The sequence below is a fragment of the Bacillus rossius genome, chromosome 3 (assembly GCF_032445375.1).
Source record: "Bacillus rossius redtenbacheri isolate Brsri chromosome 3, Brsri_v3, whole genome shotgun sequence".
NCBI classification, from domain to species: domain Eukaryota; kingdom Metazoa; phylum Arthropoda; class Insecta; order Phasmatodea; family Bacillidae; genus Bacillus; species Bacillus rossius.
In genome coordinates this window covers 44,134,763-44,152,944 of record NC_086332.1, presented here as the reverse complement: position 1 = coordinate 44,152,944, position 18,182 = coordinate 44,134,763, and the positions used below count along the sequence as shown (strand labels likewise).

Genomic DNA, 18,182 nt, shown 5'->3' with positions numbered 1-18,182 from the left:
TGCTCGTTATCACCTTGACAGCTACACGTGTCGATTTGCTTCCCACTGAAACTGAAATTTGGAGCGATGACATCAGCCGAACTGTGGCAGTGAATGCTGCAGGCAATTCTATTCCTCCCATGTTCATCTTTCCTAGAGTCAGGTATTACGATCACTTCATCAGAGATGGTCCAACAGGGTGTATAGGTGCTGCAAATAAGTCTGGATGGAAAACCGAGTTTTTGATTTTTCTTAAGTATTTTGTCGCTTGTGTTCGTCCTAGCTTAGAGACACCAGTCCTCCTACTTTTAGACAATCATCAGTCACACATATCTCCCGTCTGTCTAGATTTTGCAAAACAAAATGGCATAGTTATGTTATCGTTCCCACCTCATTGCACTTATCGGCTTCAGCCACTTGATCAAAGTGTCTTTTCACCACTCAAGAGACAGATAAACACATCAATGGATGCATGGTTAAGGAACAACAAAACCCCAGAGGCAACAGTTAAGCCGATGACAATCTATGATATTCCATCGATCTTAAAAATAGCTTTCCCGCTAGCTACAACTCCGATAAACATCCAACAAGGAAATGAGAAATGTGGAATTTTTCCTTACAACAGAGACATATTTAATGATACAGATTTTGCTCCTTCGTTTGTGACGGACAGACCAAATCCAGACGTAGCACCAAGTTGTTCACATGATATGGCAAGGGAATCTCCAGATTATCAAACTCAAGCATTTCCTAATAATTCACTCGAGCCAGAATTGTTTTCCCCGGAAGCAGTCCAGCCACTTCCAAAATCCGCACCGAGGAAAACAAGTGGTGGCAGAAAAACAAGGAAAAGTGCCATTTTGACAGACACTCCGGAAAAGAATGCGCTAGAGGAAGAATATGAGAAACGAAGAAATCGGGTCTTCCTGAAAGGAAAGAAGAAATTACCACAAATGTGCAGACGTGTTAAAGCTAAGCCAAAACTTCCTCCAAAACAACTAAATTCATTACAAAATGACAGCAGCTCATCAGAGGATGACAGTGAATGTTTTTGTTTAGTGTGTTTAGAACCATTTTCTTCAAGCAAGCCTGGTGAGGAGTGGATTCGTTGTTTGGACTGCCAATTGTGGTCACACTTTAATTGTGCGAAAAAATCGAAAAAGTATGTTTGTCACAACTGTCAATCAGATGGAATATTCGAGTAAGCATTAGGTACCTACTATGCATTCGTAAGAATTTTTCGTTCTGCCAAATATGTGAAAACAAGTATATGTTTAATATTTCCTGTATGGTTCGCAATAAATTGTAAATAATTCCTGGATTTGAATTTTTAAACATTTTTAAATACTGTTACAACCAACCCCAGGGTCTGTTACAACCAGCCCCAGAGCGGGGCTGGTTATGTTACAACCAGCCCCAGAGCGGGGCTGGTTATAACACTTTTCTCTTAAGTGGTTTTCCCCTTGTGCAGCAAAAAATAGCAAAGGATTGTTTCCAAAATACCTGAGATGGAAGAAGAAGGGCTCTTTCATAATTTGCCCAGTAAATATTTTTCTTAGGTATTATACATGAACACAAAAAAAATTAAATACAAAAACTGTTACAACCTGCCCCGGTCTCCTACTATCCTTTCAACAATTAAAATACTGTACATACTATTGTCGGCTTCGTAACGTAGTGGTTATAGTGCCAGGCTTAAAAGCTACGCAAATTTGGTTCAAATCTTGGCCGTAAATTTTTTTTAAAACTTTTTTTTTAAAAATTGCATATTACTGGATTATAAATTTCGAAAGAAAAAATTAGTGATTGATATCGAATACTGGTTCACAAAATTTAAAAAAAAAGGCTTTTTTTATTATTGTGAATAATATTATTGATAGGAATTGTGTTTTTGTAAAACATTTTTAAAGTGTTTTATATAAAGCGAGGTTAGGTTCCCATATGTATAATTTATTCGCATTATAAATTATTACGTTATTATTTAGTAAAAAAAATTTTGATTAATAAATTGGAATAAATTTTCAGCGTATTTACTGATTTTTTTTTTTTTTAAGTAGGTAAATAATGAGTATTCTACAGTTGTTTGCAGACTGGAGTGGAAGGCCACTCACGGAGTCCGGGAAGTGCAGCATGTCGCCGGGCGCCGCCAGCAGCACCTGCCCGCCGCCGGGCAGCGCCACGCGCGCGCCCCACGCGCCGGTCCGCACCGCGGCCACGTAGCCGCGCTCCAGCTCCGCCGCGGCCGCCTCCTCGAAGGGCGCGGCCTGGGAGAACCACGAGCAGCGGCGCACCTCCTGCGGCGCCTCGTCCCAGTAGGCGGCCGCGCGCAGCCGCGGCGCCAGCTCCACGTCGTAGCGGCCGCCGTCCGTGGCCACCGGTTCCCGCGCCGCTGCACGCACGCGCTACGTTCGCTGCTCTCGTCATGTTGGCAACGTCGCCGGGTTTTCGGTCCTCGGCTGTATGTGTGTATATATATATATATATATATATATATATATATATATATATATAAATAAACCTCGCTGACATCGCGCATGCGCAGACAGGGACGTTGGAACAGGGGGGGCAGCAGGGGCGAGTCGCCCCCGTGCTGTTATGCATTGGGGGGAGGGGGGGCGAGTGTAGCATTTCGCCCCCCTCCTTTTCCCAGAATAAATGTTTGGTCATAGTAGTATTTTTCTCAACCAGTAGTTACAAACGTTGCATTGGTGATCACATTGATTAGAAAATCAAATTTATGATTGTCAATATACTGTAAAATGATTGCAAATTCCTAGATGGTATTTTATTTAAATTGTACTACATCTACTGACAGAGTAGTATTTAATACTTACTACTTCATCAAATTCTTGGAATGGTATATTTAATATTTTGGTTTGGAAACTCATTAAATAGCACAATTTTGCATCTAAAATTCCAAATTTTACCGGGGGAGGGCCCCCGGACCCCCCGCTCTAGGACTGAGGTAAGTGTGATACATCTTTTCGCCCCCCCCCCCCCCCAACTCTAGAAAACATTCCGACGTCCCTGTGCGCAGATAAACAAAAGCGTCTTGTTTTCGCGCGGAATCGTGCTGTACTTCTGTTTCTTTTAAATTTTGTTGAAGAATTATGAAAATATCCATGTTTATGGAATAGGCTAAATCAATGGAAGACTATATAAAGCAGGATATGCAGGATTTGATTTCAACGGAATGCTATCAAACTGAAATGATCCATAAATTTGGTTGCGTCCTCACGCGACTGCTTCGTCAAATGATTAAATCCTCCTAATCATTATTATTTTTTTTTTTTTAGATTAACATCATGAACACATACGTACTGTGAGAGACAGGAGAATATTGCCATCTTCTGAATCATCACTCGAGTCCCACGGCATGCGTCTCTCCGACGTCGCGAACTAGACTGTTCTGTGTGGTCACCTGGCGCAGCGAACATAGCGAACATCGCGAATATAGCGTAGCTTTCTGTGTGGCCTTGGCTTTACACACACGAAGCAACGAAGATTACTCCCAGCAACTCAATGCTATAAAAAAACGCTATTTCCTTCGGAAATCAGCCAATTGTGCGAGATTTATCGGCAACATAACAACCTAAAAGTCGTTAACTTTTCCAAAGAAAATGTTGGATACCTTGATTTTTTTTTTTTGTGTCGTTTGTTGCTAGGAACATTTACCATAAATGTTTCGGATTTTCTATTTTCCAATACGCAACAACAAAACACTATGTTAAAGTGCTTGAGCTTTTGTTTTAAAACTTATAAACTTCCTAGCCGCAAAGTATAACGTCAGTTTCAATGTTTAAAAAAAAATTCACACGTTCACACGTTTGCACATGTGCAATGCTTATTTCATTGCTACCAAGATAATTCAACGTTGTCAAAAAATGTATCATGTAAAAGTGTCTGTAAATGTACATTATTATTTTACAGATACATTTACATGAAAACAACGGTATCACTGCAAAATAGCGTTCGCAGTAACACTGGGTTCGGATTCTTACCTGTGTTGTCCAAGTACCTCCAATGGTTAAAGATATTTGTAAACCGTTCCCTGAATAGTTATCCAGTATTGGCTGCGAACATTGATATACACAATAAAAAAAAATGCAAATGATTGAATATTAGATTGTCTTTTCAATTGTTTAAATATATTTTTGAATGAAACAGCGAATAAAATATAAAATTATGCGCCATTCTTTTGTAAAAAATACTTAGTATTTCCTCGAAAACATACTTCATGTGTATTATATGCAAAAAAATAACCATACCTATGTGATGTACAAAAATACCATATATTTATTTTAAGTATTACAAACTATTTCGAGACAACTGGTCTCCAAAGGAATCTTTCGTGAAAGTACACAATTTTATTTGTATGACAAAATTAACTATTCATCTGAATGTTTCTAGATTTTTGAGAGGGGAAAAAAATGAAAATGTGTACATTTCAATTATCAACAATAAACGTCTGGTGTATGTGTTTAAAATTATAAACAAATCACGAACGTTAATTTTCACAAGCCAGCTTAGACTAAATTATTTACTAATAATAAATGTATCTACTTTCCACCTAGCTTCGTTTTTATCTTCTGCTCAAAATCTTCTTTTTTTGTTTTGTTTTTAAGATTTAAGATGTTAGTAATAAGTTTCAATAAATAATGACAATAATTCTGCATTTAATTTTAGGATATATAATTGTATCTGATGAAGAAAGATAAATTATATATAAAATTTGATAATGTCTTTCTGATTTTTTTTTCCAAGATACTGAAGCACATACGTTGAAATAAAGATTAATTCTAATTATAAATTGCAAGTTTGTAGGGAAATGAGAAAGTGACTGCCTCAACAGTGGCAAATATGTTCAACTTGCGGATGGCATCTAGTGTACGAAGAAAATACTTCAACTTACATGAAGTGAATGCGTCCTCCAGTGCCAAAGAGTCTTTCATAGAGAAAGGAATCCATGTTATCGCCCCATTCGCCCCATTCTTCCAGAACCAATGGTGCTGCACCGGTCGGAGTGCCATTCTGCTTCAGATCTGACTCTAGGTATTCAATTTATGTAACACTGCTGCGGAAAATAAACACCAACAATTATTACATCACTTCATAATGTTTTTTACTTTTCGCATTCAAAGATTTCAGCACCCTTGCAAATGACGATGTAAAAAAAAATCCACCCACCAATTTCTCATTGAGATAGAAGGTCGTACATCAAACTTCCTAAAAATTAAATTTTAAAATGTCGCATATGGTTGTTGAAACATTATGAATCCAACATCATTCCACTCCTGATCAAAGTCCTACATCAAATGAACTAGTGAGAGCCACTGTGGTAGCATAAAGCGGGATTTTTTTGATGAGGGCTATGAGTGGCCTGCCATGTTTGGAAAAATAAATATCCTGTTGTTGCCTGAAAACTGCCTGGATTGTTTGGCTTTGCTTTCACCAGCAAATGCTACGTCTGGATGGACTATTCCTATATATTAGGCAAGGACAAATATAGGCCGAAAATTGAACATCATAACAACAACACATGTTTTGAAAACTGATCAAAAATAATTAGTTTATCAGCTGTATGCCAAGTTTATAAACAAACACAATTTAACGATATTTTTTATATTCCACAAATTTAATGTATTTTGTACACCTCGGTCAAAAAAATGCCTTGATTTACCATTGGCCTACTCTAGTTTTGATTCGAAACAGTGTCGGTGAACAGGAAGTGGATTTAATGTTTTTCCAAACAATTTTGAGAAACATATAAAATAATTTTATTTCTCTAATATGTGACGATTTGTAGACAGAATCTAATAATTTATATCCGTGCAGAAGCAGAAAACCGTGAACGATGCCAAGCACCAATGCAAATGAGTTTGAAACAAGTGTTGATAGTTTACTAATGACCTTTTTACTTCAGTTTCTTTATGTAACCAAGTGTTTCGGAACTTATGACCTCTCAGGTATCTTCTCACACTCTTGTGTTCATATCTGTGTGAAATAAAACTATTACCGTTATTTTCCCAGATTTGTTTCCAACTTGTCTGGTTGTTTGTTATGCAATGTTTAAAACGCCGTTGCAGCTGCATAAAATAGTTTTAAATAAAAGTATCCTATGTTTTATATGAAAGTGAAAAAAAAAGCATTTAGTTTCAACATTAATTGTTTTAATATGGATTATTGTTTCTTTTCAATATATTAAAAACGTTTTTTCTTAATTTTCATGACATTAAAAAATTGTTGAGGAAAAAATATTGGAGACAATCAAATATAGCAATTTAAGGAAAATGCCCTCCGAGGCGCAGTTTACGAGATACAGACGATCATTATATATATATATATATATATATATATATATACACTCACTATTTTTTGTTAATTTTAAGTTCAAAATATTAAATGAAACGTTTATTTTATAACAGAAATTCTATTTTTAATTCTTGGTTAGTATTTCAGGTTTATTATACACACACATGTAAAAAAAGTGTTTTAATGATAATACTTTAATTTCCTGTAAGTGTGTCATTTGCAATTAAATTATATATATTATATATAGGTATACATATTATTCGCTGGCATTGCTATAAATAAATGTTTTATTAACATTCTCTATAAACCTGGCAGATTTATGTTTTAAGTCAAATAATATGTGGAGTAACAGGCGATTTGCGTAACGGCGGTTTGCCTAAACATGAATTCGTTACGGCGATTTGCCTAAAGTCATTTCGCCTAAAGGCGTTTTGCCTAACGGCGATTTGCCTAACGGCGTTTTGCCTAACGTTGTTTTGCCTAAAATGTTACTATGATGACAAAACCTCATTTTGCCTAACGGCGAATTGCCTAACGGCATTTTGCTAATGGCGATTTGCCTAATAGCATTTTTCCTAACCTAACCTAACCTAAGCTAACCTAACCGAAGCTAACCTAAACTAAGCTAACCTAACCTAGGCTAACCTAAGCTAACCTAACCTTACGGCGTTTTGCCTATCAGCGGTTTGCCTAACGGCGTTTTGCCTAACGGCGTTTTGCCTAACGGCGTTTTACCTAACGGCGATTTGCCTAACGGCGTTTTGCCTAACGGCGTTTTGCCTAAACGGCGTTTTGCCTAAAATTAGGCAAAACGCCTTTAGGCAAAACGACACATGCCCAATATGTGTTGTGATGAACTAGTGTACACCAAAGCAATAGTTAGGGACAGTCATTTATCGAAGAAGAAAAACAAAAAACAAATGAACGCCCATTAGATGACTGCATACGTTTTGCCGGCGCCAGCTGCTTCTTCCTTGTGATTGGCGGCCGTCTGCAAGCGAAGCCATTGTCTTATTAGACCGAGCCAATCAGGACGCGTTTCCTTCCGCACTGTATTTCTGTGACTGGTGTGCTGAAAATGTACATGCACCTGAAAGAAACTTTACCAGTCACGAAGTACATTCGATCCTAAAGTGTTCTAACGCTCAGCTAGTCCCGAAATCAATTCTTGAAAACAAAAACAGGCCTCTATCAACAGTCCATAAAACTTAAGTCTCATGTGTAACTGTATAGAAATTGTACTATGTTGGTATCATGTGACAAAGCCCATAACTAGGGTCATGCATTTTTCGCGAAAAGATTCCGAGAGTAGTTGGAAGTTGAAACACTGTAGCATCGTCTGTGTTTCGTGATTGGGCCAGGTTCTTTCAGATACATGTCTACTGTTACAACACCAATCATAGTAATTCAGTGCGGAAGCAAACACGTCCTGAGTTGCTCTCTCGCAGACGGTCGCCAATCAGAAGGAAGAAACCGCTGGTGCGGGTATAGCTAGTTGCAGTCTAATAGGAGTTCAGATTTTTTTCGCGAAAAATGTCTGCCCCCACCCATAACACATCCAGCGCACAGATAAGCTTGAAGGAAGGCTTGAAAAGGTTCCCATTATCCATAATTCTGCCCCGTGAGGCAATCTTTCCACCGGGGAAGCTGGGCTGTCCGTGACGTCGATCACTTGTCGCACGGAAAATCATCAGTTCACGGACAAGCTCGTGAGCAATGACTGGGTGGATCGTGGATGGACATTCCTGGCTTTCGCGAGATCTCACTTTCCTGCAATAAACTATTTCGGCACGCGAATGGCGTGTGTTGTGTTGTAAATAAAATGTTATTATAATAAATTCTTAAACTGATGTTGAAATTATTATAAAAAAGCAGCAATTTTTAAATTAAATATTATTTAATAAATACAAACTACATACATGTGTAATATATTAATTAAATACTATAATACTAAGCCTTTCAAAAATGTGAACATCCAGAGTGATTTATTATTATTTTCAACAAACTGTAGTTGCATAACTAATATTAAATTTTTATACAACATAAATCTCACCTCCACTTTTTCACCCTGCCACCAATTCATGATTTTTTTTTTATCACTTTGTAATGTTTAGAGAGGGAAACCATGAAAATAATTAAAGTGGTAACCATGGTCGTAGATCCGGGGGGGGGGGGGGCAGGGCCCCCAGGCTCCCCTAGAATCAAAAAGCCCCTCACCGAGAGGGCTCGATTGCGCTTGCAAAATCGTAACTGTGTGAAACTGGAATGATAAACGTATTTCCAACACCCTCCCCCCCTTATCAAAACTCACAATCCCGGGAATACTACTGAATTTTATCCCTGGGTGTATCACATTTATTTGATTTTTTTTTTAAATTTTATTTTAAATTATATTAGCATTCCTGCTTTATGCTGGATTATAAGAGCAGAAAGAAAAAAAAAGCGGGGAGGGGTGGGGGTTTACAAACAAAGTCTTTAAATATACCGAGGTCCACAGGTGAAGCCCAAGCACACGACCGCATATTTAGAAAGGTAGACACGCTGACCACTATAACGTCTGTTTTAAAAATATTTATAAAGTATTTGTTACCATGTTCTAATTAATTTTTGGCTTATTTTCGGCACAGTGCCATTTTACTAAATTTAAACGGGGGGGGGGCTTGGAAAGGGTACTTCATACTTTTGGTGGCGGTAGTGAAGCTGGGTAGAAACTGGAAAGGTACCCTTCCGATTTCTTAAAATGTTTCGGTTTTCATGCAAATATGCACTGGAAAGTTATCCCCTCGGAAATGGTACCTTTCAGGATTTTCTGTAGAATGACACAGCAGAAAATAAAATGGAAAGGTACCCTTTCACAATTTTGCTCTTTCATAGTCCAATCAAATTCATAACTTAAGAATTAAGAAAGTTTTTTTTTTTAACATTTCATTTGAAGTTGTTTTTAATCATGTCGTAAGTAACGATTCATAGGTTAAGATCATAAGCAATATAAAAAATACTTAAAAATATTGTGGACGGTTGGTTGAGTTAGTATAGCTACGTTAAAAATACTATGAAATCATGTGATAACTTTCCAATGCATATTTGCATTAAAACCGAAACATTTTAAGAAATCGGAAAGGGTACCTTTCTAGTTTCTACCCAGCTACACCACCGCCACCAAAAGTATGAAAGGTACCCTTTCCGAGGGGATACAATTCTAAGGTCCTCTTTAAACTACTGTGTATGATGTCCGTTTCAGACCTGTCAAATCAGCACACATGCCTTACCCGGGTCTCGAACCCAGAGCCCCTCGTGCTGAAAGCCTGTGTGTATCCAACCACGCCACGAAGTTCGGCTTCTTCGCCTAATGATATCGATTTTAAAACATCCGTATTGGTCACTAGCCTCATCAACACATATCTCTCTATCAATCTCTTAAAAAAAAAAGTTTAACCAAAAATGTAATCATGATAAACACATCGATCAGTGACCAAATTCCTAACTGAAGTCACTATAACCTAAAAGTAAACGTCCATGTGATAAATGAGCTATGTTACTGACAAACTTACGCAGACAGCCGTGTGAGTTGAGAGCCCGGAAATGCGGCCGAGACAAATAAATTTGTGGCGCGGGTAGACCCAGAGCATTCATCTGATAAACACACTAGACAATTGTCGCGCGAAATCCACAAAATAATATGAGGATAACTGAAATGAGGCCATAGAATAAGAACAAAATTAAATACCTCACTTAACCACAAAATTCGAATTAAAAAAACGGCACTGACAGCAGTGAAGTCATAGTTTCCTCTTCGTATTGGCCCCTACGTAAGTATAATTATACTGGTCTCAGTAAGCTGGCTTACGTATGATGCATTCCAGCTGAAGTGAACACTATTATGTTTTCGACCTCCGGCAGCCTTTCTTGCCAAAATGTGCTCACATTGCAGCTCAAACACAGCTTGTCTGTCTGACATGTGTTCTTGCTGACAAGCAGTTTCGTATTTTTGACGCCTTCTTAACCGAAATAAAACACTCGGCAAGAACCGACACCTGCGTCAGACATCCGAATAATACGCGTTCGTGAAACTTCCGTTTTTTTTCCCTCCTGTTTTAGACCCGTTCTGCAAAGATACGTAAACGGAGACGGATCTAACGGGAACCCCGTGCTATAATCTTGAAGCACGATACAATTTTTAAAATTGAATTAATACTTCGTAATCTTGAAATGCAATCTCATTGGTTACCATTTGTTATGTTTCCGTGTATTTTGGAGGTAGCAGACGCGATAATGAAATGTTCCGTAAAATCCGTCTCCGTTTTCATGCCATTATGGTACGGAGACAAGAGACGGATCACGTTCATGCCATTGTAGAACGTAAACGAAGAAGGATCTCCCAGAACATTTTACTATCACGTCTGCTGCTTCCAAAAGCACGGAAACGTAATAATTGGTAACCAATTTCATTGCATTTCAAGGTTACGAAATATTAACTTAATTTTAAAAATATATAATGCTTCGAGATTATATTAAGCACGGGCAGAAAATACATATATAATAAAAATAAACGACAAAATAAAATAGAACACTAGATATTCTTGTACTTCTTGTAACATTTTTTTTTTTTTTTAATATTTAGAACATAAACAAACATGGCTACCACCGTTGCCAAATATTTGGCTTCTATGGGACGCACGGAGCAAAGTAAACGGAAGTGCTCAACATTGCCGAGCTAATCCGTACGGGTCCGTCTCCGTCTGCGTGCTATTATACAAACTGTTCCATGAGATCCGTCTCCGTTGACGTGTTATTGTAGAACGGGTAACGTATATAAAAATCTCTCAAAAAAATGGTCTTAAATTTTTTTATTTTTTTTTCGTAGGGTGAGTTTTGGCAAAACTAGGTGATTTTAACTAAAGTGAACGGTTAGTTGGTATAGATTAGCGATGCTTAAATAATCTAAAAACATTTAAAGTCTGAATTTTTGTAATTTTTTTCCCCTGGCCGCTAAGTTACACTAGTGAGCAGTGACAAAAGACAGTGGTTACTGCCCGACAAAAGAAACATCTGGACCAAAGATCACAAATGACAGATAAACGAGAGATCCGGATTGGCCAGTGAAAGTTGGCGTGAGCTGTAGATGGATTAGTAGTCCAGGAAACCAAGACTTAAAAAGGCACAAACCTGTGAAAAATTTGTCCAAAGCTGAATTTTTGCACAGTTGTAGATTTGACTATGCTTAATAACATACCGAAAGTTTACCGCTGTAGACCTTGTGCGTATCACCGAAAATTTGCATTTAAGTCCTAGATGACAGCGACTTGCAGCGGTTCATTAAAATGCTACCCATTTGTACAGTTTTTAATTTAGACTGTCCATAAAACTACCAAAATAATCTTGAGACTCTAATACAGCCATTAATGTTGTAAAAAGCATAAATTGTTAATATTAAAGATGTGATATTAAGCGATTAATTCATGACATATTATTTTTTATCTTTGCCACTCAGATAAAAATACTATTTACACCAATTTAAAGAGTCCAATGCGAAAAATGTCCAAATAAATGTTTTTGGTTATACCTTTAGCTTTAAGACAGTATATTTATAAAGAGTCTAACCTAATTAGTTGGCTCATTAAAGCGGCCCGAGTGTTGCAGTGTACTGCGGCCGTACTGATCTCTCACGGCCACCGCCGTTCCAGCGCGGCATTGCGACACACTGCGTACTGCGACACTCATTCAACTGGGTCTTATTTAGGGATTACTTAAAACATAGCTAATTCATATGAGAGGGTGTATGTTACATGTAATGAGATATGCATTTTTTTTCTTACATGAATGTTTTTTGATACAATAAAATTAACAATAAACGATTTCTGCTTGGAACATGTAAATGAAAAACTCTAGAGGACCTCTGGTTTTATATCTGCATGGATTTATTCTGTTTCAAAAATTGTATTATTAAAAATTATTTTTTTAGCAACAAAATTTTTTTTATTTCTGATAGGCTACATCGTTTTATTTTCGATCAGAACAATGCAAAATTTTAATGTAGCCTGTATTCGACAAAATGAAAAATTATATATTTACTTCTTTAAAATCAGTTTACTACATAAAAATTGAATAAAACGATACATCGTAAATGTACTCTGAGTTTTTTTTTCACTTAAAAAACATAATTCCTATAATAATAGGTTTTTTTCTTCAGAAAATAAATAAAACACGAGTTGTGTTGTAAAACGTATAGGTAGCATTACATATTCAGTTTTTTTTAATAAGTTAATGTATTTGAGTGCTGCGCCTAGCTGACGTCGTTGGATTGCTAGTGGCAAAGAGCGATGGTGGATGTTTTTGCAAGAGTTTGATCGTATTTTATGACCCTACCTGTGAGAGGGTGTTCGTACCAGAAATCCTAACGGTTAAGGAAACTATCCATTCTCTGTAGTCACGTACGGGTGTGCTACTCGCGCAATATCGTCAAATATCACAACTTTCCGGGACGTTCGGTCATTTCTCGGTTAGCTCTGGTTTCACCATAGTAAACGGAACAAAATCTTGTCTGTAGTGATTTCATATTCCTATTACCGTAGTAGTATGGCGTTAGAGGACAAACCAAGTTTGCTGAATACTGAGAGCCTACTTAAAAAAAGTATTTATAGAGAGTTATTAAATTATTTACGAAACACAATTTTGTGGATCGTTTGGGAAATTATCATTTAGGACTTAACTGCTCGTTATTGGTGTGATCACAAAGGATCATCGGTAAACTTTTGACATGTTACTAAGAAACGTTTATTCTACAACTGTACAAAGTTTCTGCTTTGGGATAATTTTCCATGTATCTTAACAGCGAAATTCGTCCCAACCCCAAGCCGACTTCGGCAACCTCACAGTAGTACACACTACACGGCTTGGATAGATTCAGGGGTCAAACAAATTGTATGAGACCCTTAACAAATATACTCATTTAAAGAAGAATAAATATGCAACAATTTTTATTGAAAGCGATTTTCACGTAGGGCTCTTTATATTTATGTAAGATGTATTAATTTTCCGTAAAATTGAATGAAAATGAATTTCTCAACTTTAATGATTTAAACTGTCTATTTTATATAAAGATGTTAAAACTGTGTACTTTTTATTACTATCCTCAGATAGGGCAATGCTTCTAAATTATTTTGGGTTCCATACTGTCATTCTACTCCATACACTGCATTTGCAATATCCATTATTGTGGATCGTTGCAAAAAAATTGACATTTTGGGCTTAACTGCTCGTTTTTGGCGTGACGCACAAGGTTTGCATCGGTAAACTTTTGATATGTTACTAAGAAACGTTCATTCTGCAACTGTACAAAGTTTCTTCTTTGGGATAATTTTCCATGTATTAAAAACCTTTGTTTCTTTACGGCGAAATTCGTCCCAACCCGAGCCTACTTCGACAACATAGCAGTAGTATACACTACGCGGCTCGGATCGCTTCAGCGGTCAGACTAATTGGTTGAGACACTTAAAAAATATACCAATTTAAAGATGAATAAATATGCAACAACGTTTACTTTAAGCGATTTCCATTTTGGGCTCTTTAAGCTTATGTAAAATGTATTTATATTTCCTAAAAATTGAATGAAAGTGAATTCGTTAACTTTAATGATTTAAATTGTCTATTTTATATAAAGATGTTTAAACTTTGTACTTTTTATCACTATACTCACATAGGGCAATGTTTCTAGATTATTTTGGGTTCCATACTGTCAGTCTACTCCATAAACTGCATTTGCAATATCCATTATTGTGGATCGTTGCAAAAAATTGACATTTTGGGCTTAACTGCTCGTTTTTGGTGTGAAGCACAAGGTTTGCATCGGTAAACTTTTGATATGTTACTAAGAAACGTTCATTCTGCAACTGTACAAAGTTTCTTCTTTGGGATAATTTTCCATGTATTAAAAACCTTTGTTTCTTTACGGCGAAATTCGTCCCGACCCGAGCCTACTTCGACAACATCGCAGTAGTATACACTACGCGGCTCGGATCGCTTCAGCGGTCAGACTAATTGTATGAGACACTTAAAAAATATACCAATTTAAAGATGAATAAATATGCAACAACGTTTACTTTAAGCGATTTCCATTTTGGGCTCTTTAAGTTTATGTAAAATGTATTTAAATTTCCTAAAAATTGAATAAAAGTGAATTCGTTAACTTTAATGATTTAAATTGTCTATTTTATATAAAGATGTTTAAACTTTGTACTTTTTATCACTATACTCACATAGGGCAATGTTTCTAGATTATTTTGGGTTCCATACTGTCAGTCTACTCCATAAACTGCATTTGCAATATCCATTATTGTGGATCGTTGCAAAAAATTGACATTTTGGGCTTAACTGCTCGTTTTTGGTGTGAAGCACAAGGTTTGCATCGGTAAACTTTTGATATGTTACTAAGAAACGTTCATTCTGCAACTGTACAAAGTTTCTTCTTTGGGATAATTTTCCATGTATTAAAAACCTTTGTTTCTTTACGGCGAAATTCGTCCCGACCCGAGCCTACTTCGACAACATCGCAGTAGTATACACTACGCGGCTCGGATCGCTTCAGCGGTCAGATACATTGTACCAAGCTCTCAACAAATAAACTAATTTAAAGTTTAAGAACTTTGCAACTACTTTTTTTTAATGTTTTCACATCGGGCTCTACGTGTTTTTGTAATACGTATTTTCATTTGCCCTTTTTTTCAGAACACCTTTCTTCTAATATTATTGAATAAATATCATATTTAGTCAAACGTAGTGAAAGATTTTTAAATTTAATCGTTGAGAATAATGTTTTGAGTAAGTTTTGGTTTGCTATTCTGAAAGTATACTATAGAAATTACGTTATAGTGCCATATTGTTGAGTGGTCAATAAAGTATTATTTAGGACTTAACTTCTCGTTTTCGGTGTTCCACGGAAGGTTTGCGGAGGTAAACATTTCAAATGTTTCTAGAAAACTTGAATGTTACCACTATTTTAAATTTCACTTAGGAGCAAATTTTACAAAGATTACAAATCTTCGATTTCGTGGGAGTGAGAGTGGCCACAGCGCTTGCGGCTGTGACTCGGTCGCAGTGCGTAGACGACATTGATAAGCTCGGGAGTCTCTAGTGATCCTATAAATTAAGCTAGACTTTTGAGAGATATGTCCCTGTAAAGCTTAAGAACTATACAACAACTTTTGTTAAATAAATATTTGCGTAAGACCCTTTATTTTTAAGTGAATTGTCTTTTTATTGCCTTGACTGATGTAAAAAAACTTATTTCATTAATTTAACATTTTTTTTCTTACCTTTAATATTAACTTTTAGAATTTTATTCATTATAAATGTGAGTAGTAGTGCTTTAAGATTATTTTCATATAGCTTTCGAGAGTCTACGGTAAAAAGTGCGAAAATGGGAAGCATTTTAATGAACTGCTGCAAGTCGCTGTCATCTAGGACTTAACTGCAAATTTTAAGTGATACGCACAAGGTCTACAGCGGTAAACTTTCGGTATGTTATTAAGCATAGTTGACTCTATCACTGTGCAAAAATTCAGCTTTGGACAAATTTTTCACAGGTTGAAACCTTTGTTTCCTGGGCTATAGTTGTGGCCACCTTTTTTCCCCCCTTTGCCATTAAAAAACCAACTACTAAAGAAGTAACAAATCATGAGCAATCCAGTTAATATGTACTCCCACGCAGCAGCCAACGAGCAGACACCTAGAGTACATACACATGACTAGCTTCAATCCTGTAGGTCATTGACCCCGCAAATTTCCCCAGCCGTTAGACTGAGAACTTGTGTCTCCAGCAAAATTATAAAGACGATTTTTTGACTTAGCTTGAATTTTCCAGCTCTTTTATAATGTTTCACAGACCAAACATGTAATAAATCCATACAAAAAAAATCAATTTTTGCAGCTACTCTGTAATACTGACATTATCACAACTTCACAACCTACCTATGGATTGTTCAATTTTGTGCCAAAACTGTTTACGCAGTAACAAAAATCCTGGAAACTGTGAATCGTGATGTTTCTTACATCACATTCAGAGGCACCATCATAAACGGAATTCAGCATCACGTCCCTTAAAATACTTGGCACACCAGAATTACTATAGTTAAAACCTGAGCCCAAAAACAATACGCATTACCAAATAAATGGACTGGTGATACAAGACCAGTCTTTGTTCTTATAATTATATCCTCAGACTGTTCCCAGATTTTTATAGAAACTCAAAAACTTCCTTACAAATCCAGTTTTACCTTTTTCTTGCTAATGCTGGGCACCCCTGATACTTAATGGGCATCCGCTGTGAAGAACAATTTCACTTCTGTAGAAATCTCAATAAGCTATATTTTGTTACAAAGGTGGATGTGATCTGTCCCACATGTGATGGAACCTGGTGCGTGAAGAGCGCATCAACAAGCCAATACGGGGAAGGAGGGGTTGTCTCTTTGGAGTTCAGGCACCCCCAGAAATATTATGAAAATGTGTGTCCTCCTGTGAAAATAATCACAGTAATCATATAATATAAATCTATCATCAACCATGAAATAGTTATAGTGATAGAATAAATAAATTAGATTATGTATGTGGTGCATAGTAGTAATGGTAGAAAGTTTGATAGTGACTTGGGAGGATCGCTGACTGTGGCAGTTGGCACCCCCTTCATCATCAAATTTTGTCTATGAGCAATGTGCATGGGGATTAGAGCATCTTGGAAATCATCATTAGGACTACGCCAATGTTTAATTATGCCGGTCAGACTTGACCAACGGGATGACATTAAGTAAAGACAATGAATTTTTGTGAAAAATATGTATACTAATATATATATTATATATATGTCAAATATACATACTATAGTTAGGGGATGTTTTTAGGAAGACTTTTTGTTATTAATTTGGCTTTTGAGGTTGAACCACGTCACAGTGGTAGCATGAATCAATGTTTCATTCTGCTTTGCAGCAGGCAACTTTGACGGGTATCATCCTTCAAAGACAAAATAGTTTATCAGACAATGGCACCAAAAGCCAGCTGAATAGTTAATGACTAGGTACAAGATTATATGGGAATTGCAGTAAAACCGAAATACAACACAGCACTGAAATGCAATTAAAATCATGAAACTTATCATTTTTTCAATCAAAAGTTAACTCTAAAGACAAATACCAAATCTTTTAAACATTCAGTGAAAATAATTTATATGGCATGAGGTTTTGTACCACAATTTAATAAAAAATTATACGAAAAGTTTACTTTTCTTAATCTACCAATTGTTATTACTCATTTTTACATATTGACCTTAGAACTTTTTTAAAACATAGAAACACTCATGATTTATTTTATTTGTTCCGAAAAATTAGACACGTTTATTACATATCATTAAGTACATTGAAAATATGCATTGTGCATCAGTCAAAATGACACTGATTAGGAGAAATTAGTATCATGGAACATTTAAGCATCATATTCTTTCTGTAAATTGCTTTCGTTTTTTAGTAAACAAATCTCATCAAAAATAAAAACTATAACCCCGAAATCTACTGTTTTAAAAATGAAATTGGCCTGAAAATAAAACCACAAAATTTTGTCTTCATTAATGACACATTTATGCATACTACCACTCCAAGAGTCATGAAATGGCATATACATGGTTTATTTGTTAAAAATATGAGGCTCAAACTTTGGATGATTATGTCTGAATTGTAACTGGTTTGTTTATGGTAGGGAGATTTCAGGGTTGGATTTCATGTTTTAAAGTAAAAGATAACAGGGAGATAGATTAAAATATCAAGCCAAATATTGTTGGTTGTACAGCACTTACAGCACTACCATACTTCTTACAGTTACACAGAGCCCAGCTATTCTCACAAACTGAA

The 18,182-nt window shown here is 36.3% G+C and overlaps 1 protein-coding gene across 1 annotated transcript in view; it reads right to left on the bottom strand.

The window, feature by feature from the left end:
• LOC134531284 (phospholipase DDHD2-like) overlaps positions 1-3,416 on the bottom strand; it is a 46,645-nt gene extending 43,229 nt beyond the window's left edge. The window contains exons 1-2 of the mRNA XM_063366977.1: positions 3,401-3,416; positions 2,091-2,368 (exon numbers count right to left, since the gene is read on the bottom strand). Coding sequence (XP_063223047.1) covers positions 2,091-2,368; positions 3,401-3,416 — 294 coding nt within the window. The remainder of the gene's footprint in view (positions 1-2,090; positions 2,369-3,400) is intronic.
• Between the last annotated feature and the right edge of the window lie 14,766 nt (positions 3,417-18,182).